General features: G+C 37.2%; 1 protein-coding gene and 1 long non-coding RNA gene across 3 annotated transcripts in view; one reads left to right on the top strand and one right to left on the bottom strand.

The window, feature by feature from the left end:
• LOC107747291 (colorectal mutant cancer protein-like) overlaps nucleotides 1-9,300 on the top strand; it is a 13,397-nt gene extending 4,097 nt beyond the window's left edge. Inside the window, exons 6-14 of one of the 2 annotated variants that reach the window (XM_016561772.1) lie at nucleotides 779-999; nucleotides 2,336-2,476; nucleotides 2,686-2,753; nucleotides 2,847-2,937; nucleotides 4,687-4,915; nucleotides 6,082-6,240; nucleotides 7,472-7,569; nucleotides 7,648-7,770; nucleotides 9,118-9,300. In XM_016561772.1, the coding sequence (XP_016417258.1) occupies nucleotides 779-999; nucleotides 2,336-2,476; nucleotides 2,686-2,753; nucleotides 2,847-2,937; nucleotides 4,687-4,915; nucleotides 6,082-6,240; nucleotides 7,472-7,569; nucleotides 7,648-7,770; nucleotides 9,118-9,283 (1,296 nt within the window). In that variant the 3' untranslated portion in view covers nucleotides 9,284-9,300. Of the gene's footprint in view, nucleotides 1-778; nucleotides 1,000-2,335; nucleotides 2,477-2,685; nucleotides 2,754-2,846; nucleotides 2,941-4,686; nucleotides 4,916-6,081; nucleotides 6,241-7,471; nucleotides 7,570-7,647; nucleotides 7,771-9,117 lie in introns of both variants that reach the window. The other variant, XM_016561763.1, reaches the window with a different exon arrangement.
• A 431-nt stretch (nucleotides 9,301-9,731) lies between these two features.
• LOC107747308 (uncharacterized) lies at nucleotides 9,732-12,181 on the bottom strand. Its single transcript, XR_001640789.1, has 3 exons — nucleotides 12,169-12,181; nucleotides 11,852-11,854; nucleotides 9,732-9,786 (listed from the first exon to the last, which is right to left on the bottom strand). It is a non-coding gene; the product is annotated as an uncharacterized LOC107747308 (long non-coding RNA).
• Between the last annotated feature and the right edge of the window lie 2,513 nt (nucleotides 12,182-14,694).

Here is a 14,694-nt window from a genome sequence, read left to right as displayed (position 1 = left end):
TTGGTGGTGGTTTGCCACAATTTTTTTTTTTTTTTATGGTTTTTTTGTATGAATGGATGTGGATGTTAAGAAGAAAAATAACACTAATATAAAAAAAAAACATACTGAGTTTTCTTCATAATGGAGCATAGATATCTAATTATAATATATTATGATATTATATCCTAAATTATATTATAATAATATAAACATGTAATAATAATAATAATATTTATTATTATATATTAAAACAGCTTTTTCTACAGAGTAAACTATAGAATAATACTGATAATTTTATTATTTTAAGAATACCTGTAGAATTGCCATCTGGTATAGGACATAAATTAATGGTGCCATAAACAAGCATATAGTCAATTATAATATTAAAATATGATTTCATATTTCATAGTCCATATGCAACTGCAACATTAAATTATATTTAAATTGTATATCAGTGGCACACCTCAAAGTAATAATATCATTACTTGTTCATATTAAATAATATTAAAATGAATTCATATACGATTATATACTTCATCATATCAAATAGTAGCTTTAAACATTATATGGTGCATCTTTTTTTAGCAATTATGAATAATGTGTATTAATATGAATTAACTGATAAGTCAAAAAAATCTGTAATGTTTATTATTACCCAAAAAATTTTTTCATTTAGTTTAATTAAATTTTTTTAAGCCAAAAAAAGTCTTTAATGTTTATTACGATTAAAAAAAAAAACATTTAAATTCAGTCATATAATCAGTCAATAACTTGTGCTTCTGAACTCATCTTTTGGCAGGTGGTGGACCTGAAGAGGAAATGGCTGTATGGAGTGAGTCGTTCTCCTCCTGTTAGTCCTTCATTGTCCTCCAGTCGAACTTCAAGCCCTTGCTTTTCCTCTCCTCCATATCCTGGATCCCCGCTGCTGTCCCGCAAACTACCCAGCTCCAGGCCGGACTCCCCTTCGTCTCCCTGCACAGTTGATTCGGTGCTGCAGACTGAGATCGAAAAGCTGCAGAGGTGAGATATTATTAAGTTTTATTCCTCTATACTGACCTCGGATTATGGTCTACATCCAAAGACAGCAACACCAAACTCCACCTAAAATATTGAGCTGTGGTTCTCATGCAGGGGACACAGGTTTGAGTCCGTCTAGATAAGGTGTTCTCATTGGCTATACAATTGCTAGGGCGTTCTGGATGGTTGTTACCTGGATGGCTTGAAGTCTTGGTAGCTTCAGAAGCTGTTAAAATGAACAGAATCTCTTCTTCCAAATATCCCTGAAACTAATTCAAATATAGAATCTTATGAATAGACGACTGAGAGCAAGTCAATGTGCCTCAACTTCACCATTTCGGTGCATTTTTATCACTCAGACAAGTATGTTGTATGCAATTGTTTTGATTGAGCGAAATAAGCTTCATTTCTATTTTCAATATTATTAGTTCTTCAGACATCCTTCTTTAAGTACAATAAGTATCAGCTGTATGGGAAGTGACAATGGTTACGGACCATTGAAAATGGGTAAAATTCAACCGTTTGGTCACACTGGGATCCCTATATCTCCGGGATTTAACAATATAGGGCCTTAAAATGAAAATTTCCAAAAGAAAAATGTATTAAGAACCAGATCCTAAAAGCATATTGAGATATCTTTAATACTGGCACACAAACTTTGGAAAAAGAATATTTATAGCACTCGGACAGGTGTGTTCAATGCAGTTGTTTGGTAGAGGGGAAACAAGATTCTTTCTAGTTTCAACATTATTTGTTTTTCCGACATTCCTCTGTAAAAGAAAAAAAAAATCAACTGTATGCAAAGTGACCCATATTTGGTTTTTGACCACTATAAATATATAACACATTGAAATCCCTACATCTCTGGAAATGAACCATAAGGGCTCTAAAATGAAGATATTAGACGAAGAATTGTTAAGAACTAAAATCTAAAAGGGCATTAAGATATCTTTAATACTTCTTGAGTTACAGGCATGCAAACTTCAGGTAAAGATGAAAAGTGATTTTTCCCATTTGTGAACGGTCATTATTATTATATAATGCAAGAAAGATTGCCAAAGTCAACATATTTTACTAATAGACCCACCAGTCTTGGTGTATACTGTATAATATAATGTTGTTGCCATCTTTCTAAAGTCATTTTTACCATTTTTGGCTGTCAGTTTTACAAAATAGTGGATTACTCAGAAAATATACATCCATGAAATGTAATATTTTGGCCATCATCACTATTTATGTTCATTAAAAATGAACTAAATCAAAAAATTTGCTTAACCCTAATTATTGAATAATGTTTGAATGCTGGATCTCTTCTGACTGGTGTGTTTTCTCTGAGCAGGTGTCTGGAGCGTCTGAAAGCTAGGAATGAGCGTCTAAATGCCGCACTGGTCAGAAGGAAAGGAGAATCGGAGCAGCTGAGCATGAGTCTTAGCCGACAGGAGGCAGACAGCTCGGCTCTACACATGGCTCTGGCATACTGGTGTGTGCTGCTGTCTTCACCTCTGTATGAGCGTAAAATCACAGCTGATCCCGGATCAGCGCTTAGTCACTTGTATATATCACACTCGTTTCTAAAACTGATCCTGAAAGTGTTTTCTTGATTCTTTTTGACATTGTAAACCTTGACCTTTGGCCTTGAGGAGCGTGCATGTGTGAGTGGTATGCTGATAATGGCTCTTTGATTGACAGTGAGGAGTGTGAGGAGGCTTACAGTGACCTGCTGTCCCTGTGCGAAGCCAGTAAACAACAGAACGCAGGTGCTGCACACTCTTTGAATTACAGCTCATGTGGCACATAAACACGTTAAAGTACAACCACGCACGTATAAATAAAGCGTTTTTATCTTACAGAAACAATTAGCACACCCCAGCCTGAGAACTTGGACAAAGGCGAGCCATCCTCCAGTCCACCAGAGGGCACTGCTGAGACCAAACCAAACAGGTTGTTGTTTTATATGCAATCTCTTTAGGTGCGGTAACATTTACTGTTGCTCATTTCAATGGACTATTTCTGCGAAAATGTCCAGATTTTTAAGTCTTTTTGCAGACATGCATTTTAAGTGTCGTTTAATCAACAAGGTGGCTACAGAACATTGAAAATATACGTAGCGAGCTATTAGTAGTATTTAAAAATGGAAGGGCGTCACAAGACTCCATTGGAATCAGTGCAGTGAAGGATTTCACCAGAAGGACTTGCAGTGGTGAACAAATTGTTCGACGTAAATTTTGCATCAGGTTTAAGTTTGGTGAACACTGGCATACTAATTCGCAGCGCTGACCAATAGCAAGCCTACACGGTCGTGCAGCAGCAAGCAACAGTGAAAGGAACCTCAAGGTTGTAAATGTGTGAAATTGTATAGGGCCCCATTCCTGTATTTTGCCTGGGGCCCCCAAATCACTAAATCCGCCCCTGCCTACTGGTTCACCAGTGACCCCGGCAAGACATTTGTAATGTAGCAACAAACCAAAACACTGGTTTTGGTCTGAGAGTTTACCACATGTTATGATGTTAATATTATAAAATGATATATAACCACACACTCACTTGCAAAACGTTGGGTAATTAATTAAAATAGTTTATTTGCAAGTGAGTGTGCGGTTACATATCCTCTCTACACAGATTTGATATCTTCTGATCTGCACCTCGGATGGTGTGAGTGTGCTTGATTATTTTAATATTATAAAATGATCCATAAAAAGAAGGCTGTTTGAAAAACAGTTATTTGGGCAGCAGTTATTTAGGGTTTGTTTGCTTGCTAGCCGACAGAATAGCTTTGGATGCTTATTTTGGCATCATTATTCCGTATTTCATTCATCGTAATTTTTCACATCCGTTCCTGCTTTCTTTCGCCTGTGAAATTTTGTCAAGCAACAGTAAATGTGACGCAATTTTAGTCTCGGTCTCAAATAGCGCACTTGATGTATATTTAAGGTAACTTGTTTGTCATGTTTGCATGAAGTCCACAAGACTGTAAGGTGTCCCATTTGACATTTTAGGTTTCAGAAAGTTGCTGTATTATGTCACCAAAGTACTCTGAGAAGGATCTCATGAGCTTAGGTGGCATTTGGGACAGGGCCTTAGTCAGACAGAGATACCCAGGGTTGCATCTCAGTTTGCTTGCTATCTGTCCCATGTAGCATGCAATAGTACATTAAAATTATAGGTTGTGTGCCAATTTCATACTTCTGCTATGCACTAAGTACTTTGAGAGTGTATGAGTAAGTACATGCTTGTGAGTTGGAATAGTACTGTATGTAAGTATTTGGACACTAAATTATCATAACATTTTACTTTGATATGACAGTGGCCTTTGTTACATTACTGTTTGCATGAGTAAGTGTTACCATCAAGCTATATTCATAGGCTTTTTTATCCTTAACTTTAAGCTTAATTTAAAAGTTTAACCATTTTATAATCCCTCTGTTTCTTTAGTGCATAACATGGATAAATATCTCATCTGCACACCTACTAGTTTCAATGGAAACCGGTATGCAGCTTGAATCTGAGGGCAATTATCTCAACAAAGTTTTTAGGTCCTAATTAGATTAATTACACTGGCTTAACATGCAATTACCTTCCTAAACCAATTCAATCAATCCACTTATTTTGGTCTGATAATGAAACAGACGTCATCTTAGATCTGAAAAGCCTCTCTCGTTCTTTCTCTCTCCCTTTTTCCGTAAACTGCAGCTTGTCGGAGAAGGAGTTTGAGGACAAGTCTGGTGTATTTCTGCTAAGGATCTCCAGGCTGAAACAGGACAGGGCCGCTGTGTGTATCCCGCAGCGGGGCGAAGCAGGAGAGGGCAAGATCAGTCCTGACACTGGCACGCTCGCAGGGGTCAGAGGTCGCACCAGTTCACTTTCCAAAAACACCAAAGAAGAGAAAGCGGCTCGGCTGTATGAACTTGTGACAGTCAGGGTGAGCCATTATGAAAAGTTTACCCCTATTTTATATATTCAAAACCAGTTTTAACCCTTGCATGTCAGTTTAAAAAAGTTACACAGAGGTCCTTAGAGGACAAAATCTCCATACCAAAAAAATGGTCATAAAATATTGTATATTAATATTTTTTTTTCTGTTTTCAGTGACATTTCTTTACCAACATCAGTCCTGATCATATAACTACCAAAAATGCATTCATTTTCAGGATTTTAACCCTTTAAATGTCAGTTTGTTGTTTACATAATGATTTTTATATCAGTAAGTCTTAAGTGATATATCAATAAATATGTTAATTGGTTTAGAGTATACTAAAGGTCTTTGCACACTGAGTCCGAAATTCTCGCACGTTAAAAAATAAATATGACCTAACGTTGTGTCAATCACGTTTACACTCTGCCTCCGAAACTTCCGTCCTAGTAAAAAAAATTCAGACCAGGTTCAATTTTCTGCGTTTTCGTAGCAAGCATTTTGATTCCGTGTGCAAGAACCTTTAGTATGAAATAAATTTATTTTAAATTTATTATGGCATAGTTTTTTTTCTAGGGTAGCAAAAACATTAATTATGATGCATTATTAGGCTGTTTTTGTGCATTGTCAGATTAAAGAAAAAACATTCACACACACACACACACACACACACTCCTTACAAACATGCAAAACACACTCTGATATTGATACCAATACACCCACACAATTATAATTACATAATTTCAATTCAGTTGCCTTTTTAGCAGAAGCAGTTAACAGCAAAAATGATGTCTTTACAACAGAATCAAAGCCTATTAACAAAGAATGCATGAATGTATGCTTAAATATTAAATATTACAGTATTAATGGGTTTCAAAGGGGAAATTTTGTCCTTTAGGTACAAAAAATACACCCAGGATCATGTGTAAAAGAGATGTACGAAAGGAAATGAAATATTAAAATTCCAATAAAAATATAATTTTTTTTACACAATTTATGCTGTTTGCGTTAACACAGCCAAAATGAAAAACAAAAATGAAAAAGACAAAAATGTCCCTAAGGACGCACAAACGATGCACTCATATATGTTATGAATGTGATGCAATGCAGTTTTATCATGATTACTTTACAGTTGAAATGTACAGTTTCTCATAACATGATTTAATTTTGCGCAGGAGGAGATGTCAGAGATGCGTGGGAATCTGCGGCTCCTGGAGAAAGAGAGGCGGTGTTTGGACCTGACGCTGATGGTCCAGAGTGCCCAGGATTCTGCTGGTGCTCTGATCCTGGACAGTCTGCGAGATGAGCTGGGGGAGAGGAGAGCCACTCAACAGGTGCTTTGAAATGTGTCGCCTAGTGTGTCAAAAGTTGATACATTTTAAAAACGATCCGGTACCTGCTGATATTCGTCTGCTTTTAAGTGTTCCCTTGTGTGAAGTGCATCAATGGTTTCTATTTACAACAGGGCTGAGCACTGTAGCCAATCATAGACATGTTTGTTGAGCGCATGAACCCAATGACCAATCAGAGGTGTTTAAGTCAGAATCCACTGAGTTTGTTCAGCATGCGTGCTCACGATTTATTTCACTATAACCAAGTATAAACAAGATATAAGTAAGAGACTGATTGTGCATCATAAATGGGAGTTTTCACTCAGTCAATGAGTTCCTGCTGCGGCCGAACCGATTTGATTATAATGGGAGCGTTCTTTGCTCCCATTGGTTTGGAAATGTACTATTATGTTTGCATGATGGTCAACAGAAAGTTGTGAGTTACAATAGGGCCTTTCGCACCGCTTTAGTTCCAGAACTAAATGTACAGTACTAAAGTACTGGGACGATTTTGCCCGACCTATTTCCCAGTACCATTTAAAGGGTTGCATTCGCACCGAGAGTGTGTACTAAGAAGTGACGTAAGCCGGTCGACAGCGTCGTCATTTGTGCGCGGCGTTCAACAACAGAAACAAAGAAGAACAACATTAACAACAGGAGGATGGAGGACGCTGTGATCGGAGCTGTGTTTTTGTTGTGTCTCGCGGGTTTCACAATAATGGACATGGAAAGTCGACGTATACGTAAAGCGATTGAAAGAACAGAAAGGAGGACTAAGAATCTCCAACGACAACTGGCAGTGCTACATTTGCTACAAGTGCCTGCACTTCAGCGTCCGTCCATCTATCGCTGTTCTCCATACTTGCGAAATAAGTTGACACAATGTTTACAGTATGTTTACACGGCGTTTTAAATCATGGCGGGTGAGGGCGTTTTCATACGCGTTTGGCCAATCAATGTCTACTTTACGTCACGGGTAGTACCAGTTTTGCTGGTTAGACCCTGCTCCGGAGTAGGAGCTAATTTGGTTCTCGAAAAGGCAGTCCGGTACTAAAATCGCACCCAGTTCCGGCGGTGCGAAAACGCCAAAAAGTGGGTAGTTCCACAATTAGTTCTGGTACCATGAAAAGGTTCCCGCGGTGCGAAAGGCCCTAATGTGTCGAAATACCAGATTTTTTTTTTTTTTTTAATTTTCGGAAACACTGAAAAGCGATACACCTTGTCTCGGTTGTAGAGAATTGCTGAAAATTTGGCAAAACTAGAAGGTGGAGGGGGAATTCCTGGTCCTCGGAATCACTCTATCCTAAGAGAACTACAAGCAGCACTGCAAAGGTAGGAAAAGACACCAAAAGACATCAGACTCTCATGAAAAGGACTCATTACTTGTGGATGTTCTACTTCCGGTTGCAGGGAACAGTCACTGAGGAAGAGAGTGGCAGCTTTACGTGAGTCGCTGGACTCGGCGCTCACAGACAGCACTACTCAGAGAAGGATCAACAGAGAGGAGATTACGCGTCTCTCCCGCTACTACATGTAATCCAAAACCACATTACAACACTATCATTAGCATAAGAAGTAGAGTACATACAGTCACATGATTGTCATAGTAACAGCTTGTATAGTCACATGATCAACAATTCCGACAAATATGTAACGGACGCTAGCTGGTAAGAGCTGTCAAGTCAAGTCACCTTTATACAAAAGAAGATTGTGTCAAATAAGCTTCACAGAGATAAATAGGAAATAGCAGAATCAATTATGGAAATACAGTTATGAAGACAGTTTAGATTCTGCTGTAAAGCAGCTCTAAACCATGTTGAAAAAACCAGCATATGCTAGTTTTGAAGCATGGTAGCTGGTTTGAGCTAGTTTAAGCTGGTCCGTAGTTGGTCACAAACTGGTTTAACCAGGATGTTATAAGTTATAAGCAGGGCATAATAGTATCATTGTCTAACTTAAGTCAGTTCAGTGTTGGTTCAGTTCAGATATTTTCATTGTGATCATGACTTCTGTTTCTCTCAATTTATTAAGCATAATCGTTTGTGATGTTTGCCTTCTGGTTATTTATCCTAAAAACGTTTTATTTTAATTTGGCATTTGCATTATCTTGCATTTGTAACAAGCCTCCGTAAGCTTGTGTGGTTGCCAGATTTCAAGAGTTTAAATCCCCCAAACAGAGCTTTTTTCATCAATCGATACACTTCCTGCCCAGTGGTATACTGAATCTTCTCAACCTGGCAACCACGCACATGTACTCTCTCTGCATTATGGAAAAATCGCTGATGAGCTGAAAACACTGGTCAATCATTTAGCAATCTCTATTGAGATTTTCTGCTCAAATTAAAGTGTAAAACAGTCAGTCTGTTTTCTTTTACACATTTGTTTGCACTGTTTGCTTCGACTAAATCTGTGAGCAAACTGTGCGAGTTGATGTTCTCTTGATTTGAGCTTATGTGATTATATTTTTGCGCATAATAATCATGATGAATCATTTAACCTTTATTGTGCAGCCTTAATTAAAACTGGGCAGGTAAACCCCACTCACCTGGCCTCAAGAGGTGCACTAGCAGCTCACTCTAGTGGCTGCGGTCTTTAGAGTCCTTGTTAGTGAGCCTGATTACCATGTCAGTCGATGTTGATTTGAATCTTATTCGGAACAGTGCAAAAACACCAATTTATATTGGTGCCGTGACCCGGATGGGAGCGAGGTCTTTAGCATCCTTGTTAGTGCATCCAACTCCAGTTGACGCTGGTTTGTATCCTGCTCAGACTTGTATAAGAGCAATGACAATAGTTACAAAAAGTTAGCTTTGTTTGTGTACACTTATATGTCAACAACCCATGTATGCTAGAATAATCACAATCAATTTTTTCCAACAGTAAAGTTTCAAGCACATACAGAAGTTCTCGAAAGAAGCACCAGGAGCAGCTGTGGCGACTGGAGAAGCAAATCGCAGTAATGGGCGAACGACATGCTAAAGAAGAGGCCGAGCTAAGTACTACACTAGAAGCTATGGAGTGGAGGAGAGAGGAGACAATACTCTAGACAGTGCAGTTCTTCTTAGTATCGTTTTATTGACAAACATTTATGAAAGCTAATGATGAACATTGATTTTGAGTGAGAGGCTGGGTTTTTAGAAACACTGAGCATATAGATCATTGACCTACAAAAATAAAATTGCAACTAAAATTGCAGCACCAGGATGCACCATTTGTCAATAAGGTAATTGCTTTGCTGGCTATACTGGCTCCTGTTGGTGTAGATGCAGCATCACTCAAAAGTTTGGTTACCTACCTGATTGTAAGAATACTCTTCAAAGGCATATTTTTCTCCCATGTGAAAAAGTTTAACTGAACATTTATTAGCCATTTTGACAGTTTGCTGGAATGTACATCATGTAAGTAAACAAGTAGCCAAGTGCAAAGACTGCAAGTATAGCTACTGGGAAATACCAGCTATTCTAGGCCTTGATATTACTAATATATCTCTATATCATCATGTCAGTGTACATCATTTTACAAATATTTGCTTGTAAGTATTATTCCTTTCTATGTGTACAGATATATGTATGTGAAAAATTGCATGCGGATTTTGTATATCATTTTAAAGTTATGTTTTTTTTACATAATGAATAAAACAGTTACAGTTTTGATGTAGTTTAAAAACTACTGTGACCTGGTAGTTTGCTGTATGAAAGCAACAACAACAGGTGCATGCGCATTAGAAAAACATTATATCAGTTTTGTCCATCTAACACAACTCGCTATCGCATAGTCAGATATCGCTATACAAACGTTGTAATGGTTATTATAGTTAAAGTGCCCCTATTATGCCATTTTTAAGGTTCCTAATATTGTTTGTGAGTCACCTATAATAGGTTTACATGCATGCAAGGTCAAAAACGCTTTCATTTTCTCAAAATATGTTTTAATATCATCTGATTCTCCAACGATTTGTTCGAAGCAGTTCAAAGTTTTAGCCTCTCTAAACCCCTCCTTTCTGTGAGCCTACTGTGCTCTGATTGGTCATGACCCATTCTGTTGTGATTGGTCTACTGTGTATAACGTGTCAGAAACGATACGCCCATTGCCAAAATATATATATCTATTATTTATCATATTTACAGGTTGTGATTCAGTGGAGTCAGCTGGTCCAAATAAACTGGGTACTGAGCCATCTTTCAAGGGCAAGCGTTTTATGAATCCTGCATTGAACATTGAGAGAATTCAGAATTCCTAAAACTTGAACTAAAATTAACACAAAATCAGAAAATATAAAAATTAAATGTAATTGAAATATGAACAAACTATTATAGTAGCTCAATGATACTAAAATAACACTGCGTGGTAACTCTGACCTCCTTTTGTCCATTCCCTCTTCACGATCAAAGCAGCTGCATAATCATTTTCATTTAAAAGCATTTTTTCCGTGCGAGTCTCAGGAAAACCGAGATCACACAAAATGGGTCAGTGTGTGCCAGAGGTGGTGTGTCTTTCCCAGCGCGGATCACTCTTCCTGTGAAGATTCGGCCTCACCGTCGCTCTCACAGTGGAAACGGGGGTGAAGGGAGGGACACACAATAGAGAGAGAGGTCAGAGGAGCCTGACTCGCACGTTTGTCTTCTCTTTCACTGATCCACGTCTTTCAGTGTCGCCCGGGCCAGCTGACTGCAGCTGTGGCAAAGGTTGAGTGTCACACCCCCGGGGTTAAAGGATTTGCTCTCTGTTGCAGGAGCTGCTGAATAAAGGGGGTCACGGGGTCACGGTAAACACAGACTCTGTCCTGAACACGCCTGCTGGGGAAGATCCGAGTTTTAGTGATCGTTTAGATAAAGATAATGATTACGTCTCCTATATCCTCAACAAACTGCTGAAGTGATGTGAAAACGACATGCTGAATGATGAGATAATCATTCTTGTTTCTCCATAATCATTAAAAAAATTACCCTCAATTTTGTGGTGAACACACTCACATTTTTCACCTGGGAGACAAAAAAATGTATGGTACTAATATGTACCATTTAGGTGCTAAGATATACACTTTAGGTATTAATATGTACTTTTAAGGTACTAATATGCCCCCTTTATTGGTAAAAAAAAAAAAAGGTACAAAGGTACCACCCCAGTGACAGCTTTTGTACCTTTTTTCTGTGAATGTATGAGGAAGACTAATTTAGAAAGTGTGATTTCTACACCTGGAAAAGTCATGTAAATAAATGAAATATATATATGCAGGTGCATCTCAATAAATTAGAATGTCGTGGGAAAAGTTCATTTATTTCAGCTTCTATGAGCTTTTCCACCCTTCCTCCAGACTCTAGGACCTTGGTTTCCAAATGAAATACAAAACTTGCTCTCATCTGAAAAGAGGACTTTGGACCACTGGGCAACAGTCCAGTTCTTCTTCTCCTTAGCCCAGGTAAGACGCCTCTGACGTTGTCTGTGGTTCAGGAGTGGCTTAACAAGAGGAATACGACAACTGTAGCCAAATTCCTTGACAAGTCTGTGTGTGGTGGCTCTTGATGCCTTGACCCAAGCCTCAGTCCATTCCTTGTGAAGTTCACAATGGTTGGTTGTGCATCTTTTTCTTCCACACATTTTCCTTCCACTCAACTTTCTGTTAACACGCTTGGATACAGCACTCTGTGAACAGCCAGCTTCTTTGGCAATGAATGTTTGTGGCTTACCCTCCTTGTGAAGGGTGTAAATGATTGTCTTCTGGACAACTGTCAGACCAGCAGTCTTCCCCATGATTGTGTAACCTAGTGAACCAAACTGAGAGACCATTTTGAAGGCTCAGGAAACCTTTGCAGGCGTTTTGAGTTGATTAGCTGATTGGCATGTCAACATATTCTAATTTGTTGAGATAGTGAATTGGTGGGTTTTTGTTAAATGTGAGCCAAAATCATCACAATTAAAAGAACCAAAGACTTAAACTACTTCAGTCTGTGTGCATTGAATTTATTTAATACACGAGTTTCACAATTTGAGTTGAATTACTGAAATAAATGAACTTTTCCACGACATTCTAATTTATTGAGATGCACCTGTATTAGGGCTGTAAGTTTAACGCGTTAACTTTTAATAAAAAAATAAAAAAATTAATTAACTATGAAAAAGTAACGTGATTAAAATATTTTAACGCAGTTAACGCACAGTTACAATTTGTAATGTCTTCTTGATACTTTCTCATTTAACACAAAAATAGCTTTAAATAATCTTTTGTGGGTATTTTCACAGTCAAATTTATTTTGCGATTAATTAGAAGAATTAATTGACACATCATGTAATTAATTTATATATATATATATATATCTATATCCCTACCCATAAAATCACAAACGACTGGAAGTGCCATGTAAATTAAGAGGTCGAACCCTGAAAAATATAAAAACTCTGGAATCCTGAAATGTAATTAATTTTAATTAGAATTATTTTAGAATTGTATTTTTAATTTATTTTTTTCACTACAGAAACTAGGAATAGATTAAAATAATATATTAAAATAATTTAACGTGGGGCCTTGGAGTCAAAAAATAAAAAATAAAAATCACTGACCTCGAACAACTATCAACCATCTAAAACCAGAAGTCTAGTCAGGACCAGACCAAAACTAGATCCCTCAAATCTAGCCCTCAAGTCTTCATGCAAGAAAAATATTGATACATAATTTTTCCCCTACTCACTTAAGACGTAACTGTTTGTAAATGCTCGCCAAGACAGGAATTGCGCACGTTTAATGTGCACTGTTTAGATGCAATGTTATTCATAACTAACTCACAGAACTAATCAACTAATTCCCTCATTCAAATACAACAATCTGTGAAATAGAAAGTGAAGGCAAACATCACAGATGAGCATGTCACGCAAACCCAGCAGCATCTGTGTGGTGTAAAGGGTTTTAAGAGCTTTGGGATGCTCCGATCCCTGGGAAAAAACTCACAAAAACAGGAGCTGTCAATCACAGCAGGGGGATGGGTTATTAGGCCCCGCCCCCGCCCCGAAAGCACACACGCACACACAGCAGGCTCTGACCCGCAGGATTAAGGTCAGCTCATTTACCCCAAACATCATGTCACATTTAAATACGCTTCCCCCTGAACAGCATGAGTGGATTGTAGCTGGCCGATGCTCTTTTTCTCACAGACGTCAATGCTCTCTTTTTCCTCTCGACTCGTACTCTGTTTCTGTTTTCCTCTCGTTTCCTCCGGCCCTCCCTTTCTTCGCTCTTAACCTCTCACACTCCGCACTTAGCGGTATAACATGCTGCTATTCAGATAAAAAAAGACGTTTGACCCTGATCAAATGACTGAATGTGGTTTTTCTGTTCTCTCTTTCATTTCGCTTGTCCAACAGACTATTAAAGGGTGGAAAAATGAGTGGAAACATGCACTCACTCTCATGTCGTTCCAAACCCCGCATGACTGTCATTCTATAATGGAGCTCAAATGGAGACATTTAGCAAAAAAAGTCCAAACCGATCATTTCAGAACACAAAAGTCTATTGGCTCATTCTAGGGAACCTTTCATGTCCATTGATGATAATCATATTGTTTATAACAATCTTCTTAAGAAATATCATATTAAGAGAAAACGTAGCCTACCCCTGTTTTTTCCCAGTTTGCTTGAAATTTGCTTTATGTCCCTTAAATTGGTTTTTGCAATGTCTGCTTTTTGAATTGATAAGTCTTTTGAGTTCAAAATAATGAATAAAAAATATTAGTCAACATTATCTTAATTATTCAATTAAATTAGTATGTACATTAAATGTATTTCTACAATCTAAATGCCTTAGAAAAATAGACTAATTTTTAATTTCATTTTCTTTCACGAGAAAATATTTAATTTAGCTCATGTCAACTATGTTACTAATTAGACACTTCTAAAAATTAAAAATTGGTTTAATAAAAAAAACAACAACAACAACACACACACACATTACGGTAATTTTTTCTATATTTGATCTCCAATGACCCATTGTCAAGGTGTTTATTAATTGCTTGTTGGGTAAATTGTTACAGTTTGCAATAATTGTATGATTTTAATCCAAATTAATATTAAAATGTGAAGAATATAGCATTTATAACATATAACAAGTAACATATAACATTTATAACATCAAGAATATAACATTTGGTTGGCCAAAGAAGGCCTACCTTTGAAATTATGAGTCAAAATGGTGAATATCAAAATGGTGTGATTAAACTTGGCAACTAGCAAATATGTTACACTGAAACCAATAGCTGTTTTATTGAGAAAATATTTTGTTTTTACTAGTGCTGTCAAACGATTAATCACGATTAATCGCATCCAAAATAAAAGTTTTTGTTTACATAATATATGTATGTGTGCTGTGTATATTTATGTATATATAAATACACACACATACAGTATATATTTCAGAAAAATAGGCTATGTTTATATATTAGATATATTTATTTATAATATAAATTATAT

This window comes from Sinocyclocheilus rhinocerous, unplaced genomic scaffold (assembly GCF_001515625.1).
Source record: "Sinocyclocheilus rhinocerous isolate Xijiao unplaced genomic scaffold, SAMN03320098_v1.1 scaffold671, whole genome shotgun sequence".
In the NCBI taxonomy this organism is placed as follows: Eukaryota; Metazoa; Chordata; class Actinopteri; order Cypriniformes; family Cyprinidae; genus Sinocyclocheilus; species Sinocyclocheilus rhinocerous.
The sequence above is the reverse complement of the archived record's forward strand: the minus strand, read 5'-3'. Positions and strand labels throughout refer to the sequence as shown.